The sequence below is a fragment of the Aythya marila genome, assembly GCF_965140915.1.
Source record: "Aythya marila genome assembly, chromosome: 1".
In the NCBI taxonomy this organism is placed as follows: Eukaryota; Metazoa; Chordata; class Aves; order Anseriformes; family Anatidae; genus Aythya; species Aythya marila.
The window spans coordinates 1,751,878-1,769,949 of NC_139042.1; the positions used below are offsets into that span (position 1 = coordinate 1,751,878).

Consider the following 18,072-nt stretch of genomic DNA (forward strand, 5'->3'; position numbering starts at 1 on the left):
CAGGCTTGGAGCCTCAAAGCCAGGAACCAAAAGCGGTGTTGCACCGAGGAGGATGGAGCAGAGCTGGAAATAATCTTACAGAAACATTTAGGGATACATGAAAAATTAAAGGTTATTGCATCGTAATTTTGACACTGGTTCAGTTGGTGCTGTGCAGCGCCGGGGTGCTGCGTGTTCTCTTCGGGGAGAACATGAAATGAGAGCTCGGTTTCCTGCTCCTATTGATTGTGGAGAGGATGTGAAATTAAAATAAAGCAGGGAAGCAACTTTTGATTTCTTCTCTGAGGAATCTAATAAATCCCGGTCAATGTGGTTTCATCCGATTTTCTTATTGCTGCTGCGATGGGGCCCCAAGCCCCAGCAGAGCTGGGGGTCCCATCGCGTGTGGATCTGTACCAGTACGAAATAAAGGATATTTTCTGTCCCTGACCTTCCCATATCTCCAGCCGCAGCCTCCGGCAGGAATCCCTTGAAGATCATCAACACCAAGCCAGCGGTTTCCCCCTCTGTGCTGCTGATTTTGCAGATTGAAGGTGATGAGATGAGGCAGATATAGCAGGGTCACCAGATGGGACAGGGGCTTAGGGTGGCCACGGGGCAATCAGAGCAGGATGCGGCCACTTGGGCTCCCAAAAACCGCTCCCAAACCCCGGTCACCGGGGCCGGGTTTTGTCATGGGAGCTGCAGCTGTGGCTTTCCTGAGGATGTTGGCTCGTGGTCGCTTCGGGGAGGAAGAGGAGCCAACAAACATAAATCGTGACAGCTCGAAGAGCAGGAGGCAAATACGGGATAAAAATGTCCCGTGTATTTTTAAACCCGGCGATTTCTGAGCGCCGGGGGCTCACAAACACGCTTCCTCTCGCCCCAAATTGCCACGGTTGTGCTGCTGCTTTCATATATTTCGGTGTGTCCAAAAAAAGGAGCAAATCACGCTCATTTCCCTACCCTCATGATGGAAAGGAGAGGTGTTGTGCTGGAGGTGGGCACGTGGCAAAGGTTTTGGGGTCAGAGTGGACGGCAGAGCCGAGCTGAGCCTGCTGCAGCCTTTCACATCTGAACCTCCTAAAGCTCCCTCGGTAGAAATGGCATTTATCTGAGACGAAATTATGCTGAAAATGCCCGTGACTTTCTTTCAAAACAACAAAAATCAGCAAGAGGCAGCCCTGCGGAGCAGAAGTTAAACCCCAAAGAGAGAAAGGAGACATGTAAATACACGGTTGTCTCCGCCTGCCCGAAATAACCACGCGGTCTTTGAATAATTGGCTGTATGGAAAAGATTACCCAAAGCCACAGCTTTCCTGTGCAGGCCCCTCCCCAGGCCCCCGAAGGAACGTGGTCTGATTTATTTCAGGCTGGTTTTGCACGTATAAACCTAACGTTGAACGCGTTGGTTCCTGGGTTCCTCCTGCGCGAATCGGGCCCTCTTTTGGGGATAAACTGTCAAGAAAAGGGGAAAGGGATTGGTTTTCCCGTGCGGCCATTGCTCATCATCCATGTAACAACCACAAACTACGAGTGAGGGGCTTTGGAGATGCGTGGGGAGGCAAAACCCAGTGGTCGGGCTCTCGGGCTTGCGGGGCAGGGGGTGAGCAGCAGCATCCAGGGGTGCCCCCAGCCTCAGCCAGGCCACGGAGCTGTGAATAGCTGCTGTGTAGAAATGCAGTTTGAGGGAATAATATGGAAAATACGCCTGGTTTGGAGGCAAAGAGGGACTGCTGAGGTCAGGCTGGCCACAGAAGGACCCCGGAGCGGTGAGCGCAATGCAGAAAGCAGTGGTTATCCTCCAAGGAAGCAGAGGGCAGGCGGGGATAGTTCTGATTTAATATCTTCATCATTAAAGCTCTGCTTGCAATCACTGGATCTGCAAATAACTTTCCGAGGAGCTTCCTGATTGCTAAAAGGCTCTATATTCCCGGCTACGTTGACAACGTAGTTTTATGTAGTCTAAAAAAAAAAAAAAAAGAAAAATCTGTTGCACTGCTGCTTATCCAGCATTAACCACAGCAATTTTTAATTAACCTGATTTAGAAGCCAAATATATCACTGATGAAAATGAGAGGGTAGAACACACAGTCATTTATTCCAGTACAGTGGTCATGATTGTTGAATTAGATTTATTTAAATGAACTTCAAAATTTTGCTGCAGCAGTCGGCGGCGTGCCGGGTTTTGGAAACCTGCGTCTGGTCGCGTAACAGCGTGCTGGGGGCACGGGGAGGGGGAGAAATTGCAGCGTGTTTGTCTTGCTGTTGGGGAAGAGGGAGGAAAGATCCATTCTGGCTCGTATTTAATAAAGCAAAAAAGATGGGGTGTGAATTGCGTGCTAATTACTTCCTCCCGGTCTTTGCTGGCAACCAGCAGCCAGTGGAAGGATGTTGGAGGTTCGTGGAGTCTGCTGTTGAACCAGTGCTGCCTTGGGAAGAGAATAGAAGGGAAGAGAAGGGAAAAGAGGCAGAGAGAAGAGAAAAGAAAGGAAGGAAGGAAGGAAGGAAGGAAGGAAGGAAGGAAGGAAGGAAGGAAGGAAGGAAGGAAGGAAGGAAGGAAGGAAGGAAGGAAGGAAGGAAAAAGAAAGAAAGAAAGAAAGAAAGAAAGAAAGAAAGAAAGAAAGAAAGAAAGAAAGAAAGAAAGAAAGAAAGAAAGAAAGAAAGAAAGAAAGAAAGAAAGAAAGAAAGAAAGAAAGAAAGGAAAAGGAAAAGGAAAAAGAAAGAGAAGAGAAGTAGAGAGGAAGAGAAAAGAGAAGAGAAGAGAAGAGAAGAGAAGAGAAGAGAAGAGAAGAGAAGAGAAGAGAAGAGAAGAGAAGAGAAGAGAAGAGAAGAGAAGAGAAGAGAAGAGAAGAGAAGAGAAGAGAAGAGAAGAGAAGAGAAGAGAAGAGAAGAGAAGAGAAGAGAAGATACCCATGTCCCGTTGGGTCTGTTTGAGGGATTTACACATGTAGGAAGGGATGGAGTTATTTGAGTGTTACCGTTTTCGGTCTGTAAAAGTCTTGTTTTCCCTTGGCTTTGCCAATTTGGCCAATTCTGCCTATTTGTCCAGCGCAGCGTGCCCGCGGTGTGCGGTGGTTTCCTACCCACCGGTGATTCCAGCTGCCCCAGCCTGCACGTAGCTGCCTGATTTCCCCTGAACTCCCTGTGACCGACCCGACTGAAGATGATGGGAACTGAAGATGCTCAGTAACCTGCTCCAAAGTTGCCCATTAAAACCTCACGGTGGCTTCGAAGGCTATGCGCTGCCGTGCGTGTTCCTTCCAGGTGGCTTGGCAGGTAATCGGCTCCCTCCCCAGGACGGCAGCTGTGCAGTGAGGGGTGAATATAAGGGCTGGCATGTTTCCCTGCAACGTCCTTACCTCCCCTTTAGCAAAAAGCTCTGCCTAATGGAAGCACCGAGCGCTCGGGTGGGTGCTGAGCTCTGCTGTCCGGGTGCAAAGTGCTCTCTGCTTTCCGCGGAGAGCGCTCAGCAATCTGGCACTGGGCTGTGGAGGAGTTACAGAATCATTTCCCAGTTTAGGTTTGCTTTTTAACATTTTTAACACCAGGAATTATTCGCTTCCTGCCATTTAGGGTTAGCTAAACCTGCGAGGCCGAGGTTAAAGTTATGATAAGTGACACGTCAAGCTACTACGGCCGCAAGGAGCCAAGGAAAACCTTTCAGCTCCAGCTGTGCCTCTGGTTTTTGGAGCTGAATTCTGCATGCGGTGCGTGTGTTTTCATGGTGGCTTTCTTCAGAGCACGTCGAACATGCCCATGACCTGCTTTCTGGTTATCGCCCTCATTTTCTAGGGAAATAAAGCTGTATGTTGATGATGCCACATGGAGCACCTTCATCATCCTTCCTACACCGTGGCCAACTGGGAACACGTCAGTGCTCCACCTCTCACCTGTGCCGATGGCCTGTTTGCTCACACCGACTGTTTATTCCTTTCCAGGGATGCTCTCCTCTCCTCTCTTGCTGCTGTTGTTGTCAAAAGCGTGATGAATTTCTCTCTCTTTCTCTCGTTGCAGGTTACCCGACGGGATATCCCACTGCGGCCCCAGCCTACAACCCCAACATGTACCCAACCAGCAGCCCCGGCTACGCCCCAGGTAAAACCACTTTGTGCATGGAGACCCTACAGGGCCTGCAGGAGGATTTGGTGTACAAACCCCAACACCTTCTGTGTCCTTCTCACCAGGGAAGGGGACTGGGTTAAGCTCTTCCCTTGCTTTCTCTGCCCTTAACTTCACGCCGTACCTTGGGAATGCTTCTCCATGTTGCAAAGTGCTTTTGAATGAATTGTATCCTACAAGTTTTATCCTACCTGTAGGATTTTTGTAAGTTTTATCCTACTTGTAGGATAAAACTAGTAGGATTGTATCCTACTACTCATCCCAGGAATTTTACAGTGGCTGTGATATCTGCACGCTGACAGCTCTTAATATTTCTTGACCATACCGTGTGTTATCTCCCCGAGATTGCCTTCCCCTTCTCGCTGCTTATCTTTCTCCCCTTTCGTGTTATAGCTGTAGAAATGGCAGCAACCGTGCCCCGTTCGGTGCCCTCGTCTCCCATGCCACGTCTTCGTGTCCTTTCCCCTCCCTGCTGCTCCCCATCTGTCTGGGAAACCTTACATTTGGGTACAAATTTCGGTCCCATCCCTGCACCCAGGCTGTGCCCTGCTGCTCCTCTCATGGAAAAAGGGTTCCCCATCATCTCCATGAAGAAATTTCTTATAGGAATTCCCCCATCAACCCCTTTATTTTTTTTTTACCCACGACAAGATCTGCGTTCGAGCCCAAACGTAGAAATCTTTACACAAGTCTTGCTCTGGAGTTGAAGACTTCTCTTAGGCTCCAATTCGTTAAATAATTGAGCTGAAGTCAAGCCCATTTTTAAGTGTCCCAGCCCTTTGGAAGGACCAAACAACTGCCTTCGTGCTGCTGAGTTTTTGGAGCATGGTTCAATTCCCTGCTTTCAGCAAAATTATCTGGGGCTGGGAGCCTCTTTGCATGGCACAGGACGTTAGAAACCCAAGTGCTAAGGGGCGCTTCCAAAATGTAACTGGTTTGTGCCCGTATCTGGAGGAAATGAAGTGAAGTGCAGTATAAAAAAAAAAGGAAATATCCTATTTAATAGCAGCCTCGAGATCAGAACATTATTTATTAGCAGTGGGTTTTTTAAGCTGTGGCGTGCTATCAGAGCGTTTTCCTCGAAGGATACGGTCACACAGGTCAAATCCAAGCTTTTGCAGTGCCTGAACTGTGACCTGAAAAGCGTTTCTGAAATCAGGACTGGGCCTTTTTTCACGGTTTTTATGAAAAAGGGCTGAAAAAAGAAGTCTTGCTCACCCATCTCCACGCAGACTTCGGAGACGAAGAATTAATGCCTCGTCGTTGGGGCTGGCTCCGTGACTCCTTGGCTGTCCCAGCTGTTTATTCCGAGCACGTTGCCTCGAAAGAGCTGAGGGATTTTAACTTTGCACCCTTTCAGCGGCGTGCTCGGTAGCCGGAGGGAAATGGATGCTCGTGAAACCAGCGCACAGCAGGACTTGGTGGCGGTCCCACTAAACCCTTCCTCCTCTCCAGCGCCAAGTTTTCGGGCTCTCGGCTGTCATCAGATCGGTGGGTTCCCAGGCTCGGGCGCTTTCCAGGGTTGATGAAGCAGGAATGAAGGGTTTCTTGCCAAAAAAAAAACCACTTCTGGTGCTGTCTTCTGCACATCGCTGACGGCCTTGGGTTTGAATTCGCTGCTGTTATTAAATGAAGCCATGAAATGAAGGCTGTGAGGGGTCTGTCGTGTTTCTGTGGTTTTCTTGTGCCTCTAGGACAGCCTCTAGGTGATGTAAGCACACATTGCCCCGGCCATTATAGAAAAACGAGTGGCTGGGGAGCAGCAGAGGGGTTTCTGCAGGCTCCTCGTGCAGGTGGCAGCTCGAGGGGATGGCCAAGGGGTCCCAGGTTACTTTGTGGACATCCCCGGCACCCTTTTGGGATTCTGGAGCTCCCATCAGGAAACCCGTGGGCACAAACCCCAGAAATGCCGCGTGGCTCGCCAAGGAAAATAGTTTTCTTTGCAAAAACTCGTTGAAATCCGCACGTTCCCCTGGAAAGTTTCTATTTCAGCTCCGTTTAATTTTCCCAAATTAAAAAAAATAAAAATAGGAAATTTTCAACTATTTTGAACAGCTGCAGCCACTGCCACGTTAGGGAAGATGCAGCTGCCTTTAGCTGGATAAACATCAGGTCTCCAACCTCCCCAGGGGGGCATTTAGCCCGTCTGTTTGGGGACAGGCTCCCAGGGGCGTCTGTCTGTCCTACAGGGAGAGCTTCAGATGAATCCTGCCTGGGGCATCCCTCGTGTTCACGAGAAACAGGAACCCAAAGGGGTTTGGGAAGCACTCTCAGATAACTGATACAGTGAAGACAGAGAAGGGCACATCAGGGATGATGTTTTATGGGATGGCTTTTTAGTAGGTTGTCGCTAAACAGCAGGAACAGCCGGAGAAGTCCATTTAATTAATGTTGCCCAGCAGAACGAGCATCACAAAGATCCAAAGAAGGAAACCAAGAGCAGACCCAGGGCGAGGGGCTCCATCCGTGCCCATATTTTCATGGACCAACAGATTTTGGCAGATTTTGGCTCAAGGGATGAGCACTGAGCACACACCGCTGCGCCTTTTCCAGGAGCAAAGCGTTTTCCTGAAGGGATGCTTCGGTGTTAGGAGATAAAATATTTCCTCCCGCCCTCTTGATCAACACGTCGGGGCTGCTTTGGGTCTGAGCAGGCAATTTTTAATTTCCCAGAGGGGGCACAGGTTGTTGCCTGGACGTGTGAGGATGCTGAGCGTGATGGGGACGGGAGGAAAGCCGAGGAGGGTTGGGTTTGTAGTCCTTGGTTTGTCCTCCCCGAGCATCCTCGGCTGTCCCACCAGACCCACGCTGGTCTCTTCTCCCCAAAACCAGGCAGATCAGCCTCAGAAGTCCCCTTGCCATTGTTCGCCGTGGAATAATCTGCCCCGAACCTCGTTAGTCCGCGGCTTTCACAAGCACAAAACCACGGAGACTTTGATTTTTCCTACCTTTGTGCTGGCAGCCGGGGCTGTGGGTGTTCTCCCTTTCATTAAAGATACTTAACCTCCCCTCGCTTTGATTCCGGCTGGATTTTATCACTACAATACTTTGCAGCAGGCAGTTCTGCAGATTAATTAAGGCTTGAGTTACCGATTTTTTCTTTTTTTCTTTTTCTTTTTTTTTTTTTTTTTTTTTTAAGCGATGCAAATAATCGTCTGTTGCCTTAGATTTGCATGATGTGAAAGGGGAAGCGAAAGCCCTGGTCAATCTTCTTTGTGCCACTCAGCCTTTTGTTCACTTCCCGACTCGCCCGTCTGAAGTGCTCTCCTAATCTTTGCCGACTTTCTTTCTCGAAAAAAAAAAAAAATAAAATAAAAATCCTCTGATCATTTTTGTCACCCCCCTCGCCGGATTCTTTTTGTTCGGCGGCTTAATGCTCCGTCAGGAGCGCATTCACCGCCGTCGTGACATTTCCATTTGCACTTCTCTGTTTATGATTCTTAAAAATGCTCTTAATAATTTCCAGATTAGAAAGATCCCGGAGTCCAGCGAGCTGACAGGCCATTTTCCAGCGAGAACAAAAACCTTCCAGCGCCTCGCAGCGCGCTGGCAGAGCAGGGCTGAGCGCCGCATTAGCGAGGAAATGGCGCGGATTAAAACCGGAGCTGCTCAGCCCCAGCTCCTCCGGCTCGGAAATGTCCGTCCTCCCCCTAAACAACCTCAAAATTGAAATATTTTAGTGGTGTGGCAGTGGGGGATCACGGGATTTTGGGATTGATCTTGTAAGAGGCTTGGTTCGGAGCCCTCAGCTTGTTGGTGTGCACCTGGGATGAAGGATGCTCTCCGCAGACCGGCAGCTCGGGATGCTCAGAGCAGGCCAGCAAGTGGGGAAAAGACATCCCCAATCCCACGAGGGAGGACCTTGTCTTTCCACATAATCTTTTGAGGCAGAGAAAAGGCTGCAATCATGGCTCGGACCCTTCTGAAAAACGTAGAGGGGGGCGCATCCCACGCCAGCAGCTCCCAAAAGCAGGCACAGGCCCCGCTCAGCACCTCCCAGCATCCCCCTCCAGGTCAGCAGTCTACAGAAAACAAACCTAAAGGAGAAAATGAACGATTTTAGAGAGACAAACAAAGCAAAATAAGCTCTACAAAATATCCCATCGGTGTGTACGTGTGACGGCGTGGGCGGCATTCTCGGCTGCGTTAAATGGAATCGAGTGAAAGCAATCGTGTGGTTCGGTGGCTGAGCTGAACCCAGCCGCCTGTGTCAGTACCAGGAGCGGTTCCTCAAATTGAATCAGCTGCTGTCACCCAGGAGGCTGGAAATGTGAGAAATCAGTGAGATTTTCCTCACAGAAACAACCCGGCCGCAGAAAGGAACGTGCTGCCAGGGTCTGTGCCGAACACACTCGGGATTCGGAAAGAATCGATTTTATTTTTAAAATCTGTGATTTTCGCAAACAGCAGGCTAATTCCAAATACCTTTTTAAGCATTTTTAGGCGCTGAGCCTTTAGCTGCCTGGCTGCAGAAAGCAACGCTGCGTGTTCCCAGCAGAACCGCTGCTCCCCAGCACATCCCAGCCACCAACGAGGCGCTGCTGTTCCAGGCCTCCCGGGCTGGGTGGTGGCTGTGCGAGCTGGCAGAAATCCCTTGGGATCATTAAAGGAGCAATCACAAAACCGAGTTTCATCTGCTGGGGTATCTGATACTCTTTATGGAGGTTAGCCATGCAAACGTGCCCCTTAACGCTGCTTGGAATATAGGTTGGAAAGGGTGGGGAAAGCATCCTCGGCTTGGGGCTTCTGGATTTGCTGGGTTATCGCTGACAGAGGTCCACGGAGATGCTGGGATCCACATGGGAAATCAAACGATTTAGTACCCCAGACATTTAATTCCCTTGGGAGGAAATGAACTGAGACCTGGAGAGGGACTTGGGGAGGTCTTGAGACCCCTTGGCCCCTCCGGGTCCAACAACAGTAGGGAGAGGAGAGGAGTTGGGTAACTGGAACTGGCCTTGAATCCTCCCTCCATCAGAGTCAGGTCTCTAGTGGATATTTGTTAACATTTGAGTGAAGTGTTTGCCACCAAAGGAATGATAAGTTCTGCACCAATTTGTTTTAAATCAGTCCTTTCCAAGGAATAGATACAGACAGCGACTGCATTGCTTGCAAAGCTCAGCAAAAGGAGCCCCAGTCAAGCAAGGGAATGAATTTCTTGCCATCGTGGCTCATTGAAACGACACGGTTCTACTTTCTTCCTTGCTGCATGATTTTTCTTTCCCATTTTTCAATATTTATTAGAGGGAGAAACACGAAGAGGGTCACAAGATGACTGCAAAACACCGGCATTGCAAACCCCGGTGCTTGCAGCAAGCCTGGCTATTTCGGATGGTATTACTGCAAAAATCCCTTTCTAGTATGGAAAAACGAGCACCTAAAATCACTCTACTGCAGAGACACAAGGCATGCCAGTTGTTTTTTTTTAAAGATAATGTATGTCTTCATTAAGCCGTGTGTCTGTTCCCTCCTAGGCATTCTGTCTTCCTGAGCTGCTTGTTTTGTTTTAGCTTCCTTCATTAACGTGCGCTTTTTATTTTCCTGAAAGTAGGGCATGCACTTTTCGTGTGGAGACTGGCTCCTGCTTTAACCGTACCTATTAATAATGCAGCAGGGAATAATGCTTCGTGTCCATTACCGCGGTGCCCTGACTGAGCAGAGCAGACATTTCTCACGTCAGCCCAGGAAATCGCGGCTCCGTGTGGCTGCCGTCGGCACGTTGGGGCACAGGATGGAGGCTGTGAGCTCTCCATTCCCCTGTTCCTGCTTCAGGATCCACCCAGAAGGAAATATTGCTCCGCAGGGGCAAAGTATAGGCATCCTCTTTCCCCACTGAAGTGCTCTAACCACCCTCTGGAGACGCCCGTCCTCTCCCTGCCGACTATTTGGGGCCATCAGTAGGTCCCCTGGGGTGGGCGTCTGGGGTCTGGCGGCGGGAGCATCCCGTAGAGCCTTGCAGGGCTTTCCAAGAACAAATGCTCCCACCATTTCGAGGCACTCAGGCACGCAGTGATGGGACCGCCTGGGGAATTGAGCTTCTTGCAGGCTTTGTACAATGCTCAAGGCTATATCCATCACAAATAAGGGAGGGGAGCAAGAGGTTTATATACTCTATATGCCACATCGTCTGCTTGGTCCTTTCCTTGCGATTCTGCACTCAGTTAATACACAGAATTTTCTTTGGGCACAACTGGTTCATATTTTTTTCTCTTTTCCACTTAAAACATGCCCTGAACATTGCTGGAGGAGGCTGGCCCCAGCACTACAGAGCCCCACGCTCAGCTGGCATCACTTGCCCCGTTCCCACCAAGAGGTTTGCCAGCAGATAACGAAGAAAAGCTCTTTATTTTGCGATGAGTAGCATCTAAAGCAAATCCAGAAGATACTGGCAGGAGGAGACAGACCTCAGATGATGTCGGATAGTCATGGTTGGATCATAACCTCCATGAGCTGTAGCTCCTGCGCAGGACCAGGAGATATTATTGTGCCGAGGTGCCTCCGTAGCTCACTTTTTGTGGAGTTTTAAGTGATGGATTCTCCAAGGATCGGTGATTTAGTGTAAAGGACAGGCTCCCAGCCACATCGGGCCCAAATTGCCGTGACCGTGATGTGGGTCTGATGTGGAGAGGAGAAATCGCCGAGGAAGGCTCCGTGTAACATCGGAGTAAATCGTCTCATCGCTTTCGGAGATTAAATCCTTTGTGAAGCCGGGCAGCAAAAATGAATCTGGTTTTGAATAAAAGCGTAAGGGAAATAAAGTTTCATCTCAGAGCTGGCGGCGTGCTGAAGATGGAGCAGAGCAGTTGGAAAGCTGCAATTATTTCTGCAAGCCCTTGCAAGGGGCTGTGGGCTCAGAGCGTGGCCAGTCCTGGGATGATGGAGAAATCACACCCTGAATCTCTCTTCCCAGAGCCTCCTGCTTTTCTCAGGAGGAAGGTAAGGAGGGAGGAGCACATTTCTATGTCTTCATCAAGACAGGGGAGGATAAGGACCCCCCGTCCTCCTTCAGGCCACGGTGTCCTTTCTAAACAGCTCCTCTTTCTGCCCCAGACAGATTTGTTCAAGCTTGGCTGCTTCTGCTGTCACAGTTCCCTGCCTATGAAACCACAAAATCACACCTCCGTTGCCCAAAGTTCCTTTTTTTTTTTTATTTTTTTCCCCCCTCCACGAGGCTCTTGACCCAGAACCCCTTTACTGAGTGCCTGAGGAGCTCCGGGAGCACTCGTTAGTGGGCAGCGAGCCCTAATCAACTGTTTTGTGTCCATAAAATCAAGCAGCAAAGTACCCCAGGGCTTCATCTTGCCTTGGCTCCCTCGGGTCCCCAATCCACTCAGCACACACACGAGGGGAGCAGAGCCGGCGTTGAGCTCTGGAGACCTTGGGGAATTCAATAATTTGGTGTCGAGCGAGCGTGTCAACAGCCGAGCTTCCGATTTCAACCAAAATACCTTTAAAGAAGACATAAATTGGAGATTTCAGCTGATTCCGGCAGCTGCCTCGTTTTGTCTTCTGCACCCTCATCGGTTTCTGCACCGATCGGCCCTCACCCGCTCTGCTTTCCTCAGCAGCTGGGTGTGTGAAATACCTACCAAAAACAGAAAACCTAGAGCTTATTTCTTTTATAAAAACAGCTGGATCGACTTGTGAAGGGGCTGAGCTGTGAGGAGAGGCCCTCCCGGGTGGTTGAACAGAGGCTGGGCCTACCTGAGGGCCGCACGCCCCCATTGATAAGGAAATGGGAATTAAATGCCCTGAAAGGAGAGCAGACACCCAAATTTGAGACTAGTGGGAACAGAAAAATGGTGACAGCTCCACCGTTTCAGAAATAAATGAGGAAAAGACCTGGAAAGCTTGGGGAAGGATGAAGGCAAGGTCGGGCTTCTCCATAGACGTGCTCCAGACAGCCCTAAGCACAAGGGCAGTGGCACTGGCGACGTATTTGGCTATAGGATAAAGGCATATCATTGAACCAAGGAAGGTTTGGGTTGGATATAAGAAGGAATTTCTTCATGAAGAGGGGCAAACGTTGGACTGGGATGCCCAGGGCAGTGGTAGAGTCCCCGTCCCTGCAGGCATTCAAGAGACGTGGCATTGGGATTGTGGTTTGGTGATGGGACTTGGTAGGTCATGATTCTGTGATTCCTTGATCATAGAATTAGCATTATGGTGGTTAAGTCCAAGACATTTTCCTCTTTCAGAAAATCAAAGACCCACAAAATAACCGAAAGCTGGTGCCGCCTTCTCCAATCCCGCAACATTTGCCTCTTGAGATTTCTCCTGGCTTGTCTTACGTGCCTCCGTCAGTACTACTTCATTAATCAGGACGAGCTTCCCACCGATGCCTCGTGTTGCAGGTTGCCTTGTTTCAGAGCCCCCTCAGTCCTGTAGGGTCGGGGTGTCTCTCTAAGCATCTGCTGGCTGGAAGTCACGATTTCACATAGGCTTACGGTGCAAAACCAGTGTTAGCATGCTGCTCCAAAAATCCCCCTGTCCCCAGAAATGTCCTCAAAGCCACCCATGCTGGTCGTGTACCCCGTGTAGACCAGCCACACATGGGAAACAAGGAGGAAAAGGGAGGAGGGCAGCCAAGTGGCTCAAATGTGACACAACTGCGGGCTGTTGTGCCTTCGGTGCTCTAACATTTCTTTTCTTTCTCTGCTCAAGCTACACTTCTGATGAAGCAAGCCTGGCCACAGACCTCCTCGTCCTGTGCCACGGAGGGCACCTTCCACCTCCCAGTGGACACTGGGACCGAGAACAGAACTTATCAGGCTTCTTCTGCAGCATTCAGTAAATAAACCTTTCCTTTGGGGTTTTACGTGGTTGTTCCGTGCCCGTTTGCCTCCCCTCCTTTCCTTGTGCCTCTGGGAGGGTTTGTTTGGGACGGGCTCATCATCGTTTGCAACCGAGGGGGTAATTCTGGGGGCGTGCACGTGTCCTGCCCCGAGTACTGAGCCCTGGAGGAGGGATGGGTGCTGCAGGTCCCTTGGGTCCTGAGGATGGGAGCATCGCTCTGCTGCCACGCAAGACGTCACAGAGCTCTGGATTTCTGTGTGTCCCCACTCCTTGATATTTGCACTTCGTAAAAATGGGAAGGAGTGTGAAAAGGAGAGCCCTGACCCTCCTTATGCTCCTTAGGAGGAGGAAAAGGCACTTGGAGAAGGGCCAAGGTCTTTGTTTTGGCTCTTTGGTCCACACGAGAAGCCTGAGGTTGCTTGCAGGTGCTTACCTGTAGCTGTGATGCTCCTGCAAAGCATTTGGGCACAGCCTGGATATATTCAGACAAGCCCTCTCGTTATTTTAGCACCATTCCTCGTGTAGCAAAACCAAGGGGAGAATATTTCTTACAGCTTTAAAAAGTGTGCAAGAGAATTCCAAAATAACACGTGGCTTTCCAGGAAGCCCGGTGAAATTCCCACCTTGTAAATCAAATGGCCAGAGCGGAGGTGGGAGGAGAGGGAGTTGGTTACAGATCACGGGAGGTGTAATCTCATCCATACGGGGCCGAGCAATTCCTCCAGCAGAGGCATCACACTAAAAACACGGATAGCACGGGGAACGCTGCAGGCGTGAGGTGGGACCATGCACAGGGGCAAATTTTGGGTAGGAAAAGATGTAAAAGAAACCACTGGTGCCTCTAAACACCCTTGGGGCTTGGAGAAACTCCCAGGCTTATTTGGAGGAAAAAATAAGGTCTGTTAAGTGACTCGGTGAGGTTGGGAATGTTACAAACCACCCTGCGTGGGCTGAAGCATCCAGGGTTGAGGGTCTGCTCCGGGCTGCTTTTGGCTGCTAAATTAAATCAAAGAATGAGTTTAGGGGAAGAGCTATGGCTTCGTTTTGATAACAAGGAAAATATTAAAAGCACTGGGAAGGCAGAGAGGTCCCTGCTGTTCTTTGGAGGAGGCTCTGTGTCCCACCTAATTCATGGGGTTACAGGGAGCAGTCACTCATCTTCTGGTGCAGTGCCTTCATTCCGTGGTGCCAGCATCTTCTCCCCACAGGACCCATTTTTTCAGCAGTTCCTGGGGCTCTCCTCCTGGACGGATGTAGGAGATTCAGGGGAAGAAACGGGGCTCCTACCCTGGGTGCTGGGATGATGCCTGGGGTCTGCTCCTCATGCCCTGTTGGTCATGGCACCGTCCTGGCCCCGGCACACTTTGGCCATTATCACACACCGGGGGCTGTTCTTTGGGCTTAGAGCCACAACTGGCTTCACCAGAGCCACGATAAATTAGTAAATTAGCTCTGTAAAATCAGGAGCAGTTCAGATGGGGCACCCTGAATCAGTTTGATCCCCCTTCGCCCAGGTTTTCTCTGAACCAGGCTCTCGAGGGACGTTGAGAACTTTCCTGTGGGCATCAGCAAAGTGCCCGAGCTGGATGGAGGAGAGCCACGGGGAGGCCTTGGATGGTCCCGGGGTGAGCAGTGCCCACAAATATGCACTGGAGCCACTCTCTGAAGATGGATAAACACAGATTGATAAACAGGAGCTGCTCAGTACTTGCAGAAGAGGTCCCAAGGGTTGGAACGGGCTCTGAACCTGCAGTGAGAGCCTTGTTTAGGGGCTGGACACGTGCCTCCATCATGGCTAAGGTGTGAGTATCCACCTTCTCCTGCTCAGCAGTATTTTTAAAAAGCTTCTTGTTGCTGGAGGAAGAGCCAGGCTGGATGGAGGAGTGTGGAAGAGGCAGGACCAGACCCCGGGAGCAAGCTGGAGACCACGCAACCATGAGGGACCTCGCGGGCACGGAGCCATCGTGTCACCTCCAACCTGTTGCAAACATCCATCCATTGCATTTGGGTTTTATTTTCTTGCACCTGCAGGATGACAGCGCTGCAAAATTCAGCTCTGGCCAACGTATGTGGGTGGTACAAGAGGAATCTGCTCCTAAGCAAACCCTAAAAGGATCGAGGCCATTTTATGGGGAACACAGGCCCTGAGCCCCAGACCTCGCTGCTGCATGGACGCCCAGCATTTACCAAATACCAAAATACCTCTTGGATTTCCTGAGAGCCCATTTTGATGCTCTTCATGCCGAAACAGGAGAAACCTGTGATACAAAATCCATCGCAGAGCTTTTTTTATTTATTATTTTTTCTTGCTCCACCCCCGCAAGCCGTAGTGGTAATATAGGAAAAAAATTACCCATGCAATTCAGCGCACTTCTCCCATGCGGGATCAATAAGGGTGAGATTCCTGGAGTGGCACGAGGGATTTAATCAGCAATTTTAATAGGAGCTGCAGCTTAAACGCTCGCTCTTGCCTTTAAAATCCCAGCCCGCTGCTGAACCACGGAGCGGCGGTGGCACAGGCCACGCGAACTTTCTAATCCTAATAAGGTGTTAGATGGTCGTAATTAGGCTTTACAATTAGCTGTCAGACGTGTTTTTCTGAGGGTGGTATAAATCAGCATGTGCCATAAAACTTAAAAAAAAAATACACACACACATAAAACATAAAAACATAAAACAAGTCATTTTTACCCGCAAACAGCACAAATTGTTCCATTTTTTCCTGATTTATAAACAAGGAAGACTGAACCTGCCCAGATTATTACTTTTAATACCTTTTTTTTTTTAACATAGCAGCTAAATTGTTCATGTTTCAGTGATGGGGGAACCACAGCAAGGTTCGGTGTCTGTGCTCAGAGTGGTAAGCGTGCAGCGCTGAGCTCCGGCAACGAAGCATGGTGCCGAGAACTGACAGTCTCCAAGGTCTGTGCTTGAAAAAACGAGATGAAAACAGGAAAAAGTCCCTCGTAGAGAAGAGCTGGAGGTTGGTCTGCAAGTGCCACTGTGGTGTTTCTGGAGGATTGTGATCGAGGAGCCTCCAGTTCTGCGTGTTGGATCTGGAGAGAGGCTCTTGCTTGGGGAAGGCTTTGGAGCAATGCCCTGAAGGTGGTGACAGAAGGCTTTCCGAAGATGATTTCCCCACTCTGATGATGCTTTCCAGGGGCTGGCAGGGGCTGGTGATGCTCTCAGTGCTTCCTGGGGGCTGTCAGGGTCTTGGCGAGAGACATCAGGAATCGGCCGCGTGGTGGAGGCCACAATCGGGACCAAGCGGTTGGGTTCAGAGTCACCAACGGGATTACAGCCCCTCTGCTCCCTAATTAACACATTTCTCCCCATCTGCAGTCATCAGGAGGCAGCGAGAGGCTGTTTGGGAGCTCCTGGAAAGCTCCTCGTTATCTTCAAGCCCTTTCAGCGCTGGGCGGATAAGGCGGCGTTATTAGCGGCCTCCAAATCTCGTCCTTCCTTAATTGCTGCCCTGAACGCTGGTTGAGTCAATTAGTTCGTTATCTTGGAGTGTTTAGACGTGTTATCGCTGTGCCGAGCCTTGACTTCTCCTCTCCATCCTGTGCAATCTTCGGGGCCTTTTTTCTCCCAGCCGTGGAATCTCCTAAGTCCAGGGAGGTCCCTTAAAAACCAGACAAATATCTCCGATGTGCCCCAGAGCAGCGTGAGCCGATAACACCGAGTGCTCCTGGAAGGAAAATGTAACTCTGTAAGCCTGGGCAGCTCACAAATTGATGTAAATTGTGCTAAAATACCCCAAAGGGACACCCCCAGCCATCAGATGCCAGCCCAGTTGATGCGATCACGTTGTCCTTTTGTTTGGGATGGACACAAAGGTGGTGGAGCAGCACCTATTAAAATAAGGTGACCTCTGTAGACCCACAAATGACTCCTGGTGAGGATAACCCAGTCCGGAGAGCCCCACTGTGATCTCTGGGGCATGGGGAGAAGAAGGGGACACTTCTCCGAGTCACGCAGCCCGGCTCGCCCTGAGCCACCCAGCCCGTAATTAAGGCAAAAGGGCATCATCGTTAATGGTTTTAGCCCTATTAATTGAATCCCTATTAATTTAGCCCTATTAATTTAGCCCTATTAATTGAATCGGCTGTCTCAGCAGCTCAAAACCCTGCCCCTAACCCAGGCTGTTTGTGTCTCTCTGCTCCAGGGTACACTGCGGGGACTCCCTACAAGGTCCCACCGACCCAGAGCAACAACGCGCCCCCTCCCTACTCTCCGTCTCCGAACCCGTACCAAACGGCGATGTACCCCATCAGAAGTGCCTATCCCCAGCAGAACCTGTACACCCAGGTACGTGCCTCGCTCCTCGCCTCGGGTCCCGGGCAGCCGAGGATCCTACGGGGCCGTGGCCGTGGCCGGCAGCGACGTCCTCGAGGGATGGAGAGGTTGGGTTGGGATGAGCAGTGGGATCAGCGGGGTGACATCGCTGGGGATGGGGTGTGTTCCCCCGAAATTACACCCCTGGGAGTGGGGGCTGTTCCCCCAAAATCACACTGGGGCTCAAGCCTGGCTCTGTGTCCTAAATCAGCCCGGGTGACCCCAGGGTCCCCGTGCTGGTGGCGTCGCACTCGAGGTGCCTGCCACGTCCCGTAGAAGTGTGTCACCTTCTTGGTGACAGCATGACCTTCAGGCATGACCCAGATTTGTGACCTGGGATGAGCTTCCAGGGCCATCGTCCTGCTCTTTGCGCTGCCTCCACAGGGCAGTTGGCCCCCCAAAATCCCCCGAAACCTCCCGAAAATCCCCTTGCTGCCCCTTTATGCTGTGGATCACACGCTCCCCGGAGCAATCTGGCCCTGCAGCTTTTCCCTTCCTTTTTAATGCCAAATTCAACTCCTCCTGCAGCCACAAACTGATTTCTCCATGCCCGGCCAGCACTGGAGCATCTCCTTTTCCCTGTTTTGCTCCCTCCTTTGTTCTGATCCCTCTGATTTTTCCCTGTTGGTATCATGGGGACGCTGGCGCTGCCTGCCCCATGCATCTCTTGCCCTTGCGCCTCTCACATTTCAGGCAGCTCATTATTTAGGATGTGGGGCTTTCTCTGTTGGCTCCTTTATTGTGTTCCCACCTGTCCTTTCCCCTCGTTTCTTCCACCTCTTGCTCGTTTTGTCCACCAGCAGCCAAAGGATTTGGGGCTCAGGCCCCGTTTAATCC

At 50.5% G+C, this 18,072-nt stretch overlaps 1 protein-coding gene across 10 annotated transcripts in view; it reads left to right on the forward strand.

Annotated features, from left to right (window-relative positions):
• Positions 1-18,072, forward strand: part of FAM168A (family with sequence similarity 168 member A) — a 164,722-nt gene that overhangs the window by 144,212 nt on the left and 2,438 nt on the right. For 9 of the 10 annotated variants that reach the window (XM_082751912.1, XM_082751921.1, XM_082751914.1 and 6 more), the window contains 3 exons: positions 3,997-4,077; positions 12,766-12,891; positions 17,066-17,208. In XM_082751912.1, coding sequence (XP_082608038.1) covers positions 3,997-4,077; positions 12,766-12,891; positions 17,066-17,208 — 350 coding nt within the window. The remainder of the gene's footprint in view (positions 1-3,996; positions 4,078-12,765; positions 12,892-17,065; positions 17,209-18,072) is intronic. The other variant, XM_082751913.1, reaches the window with a different exon arrangement.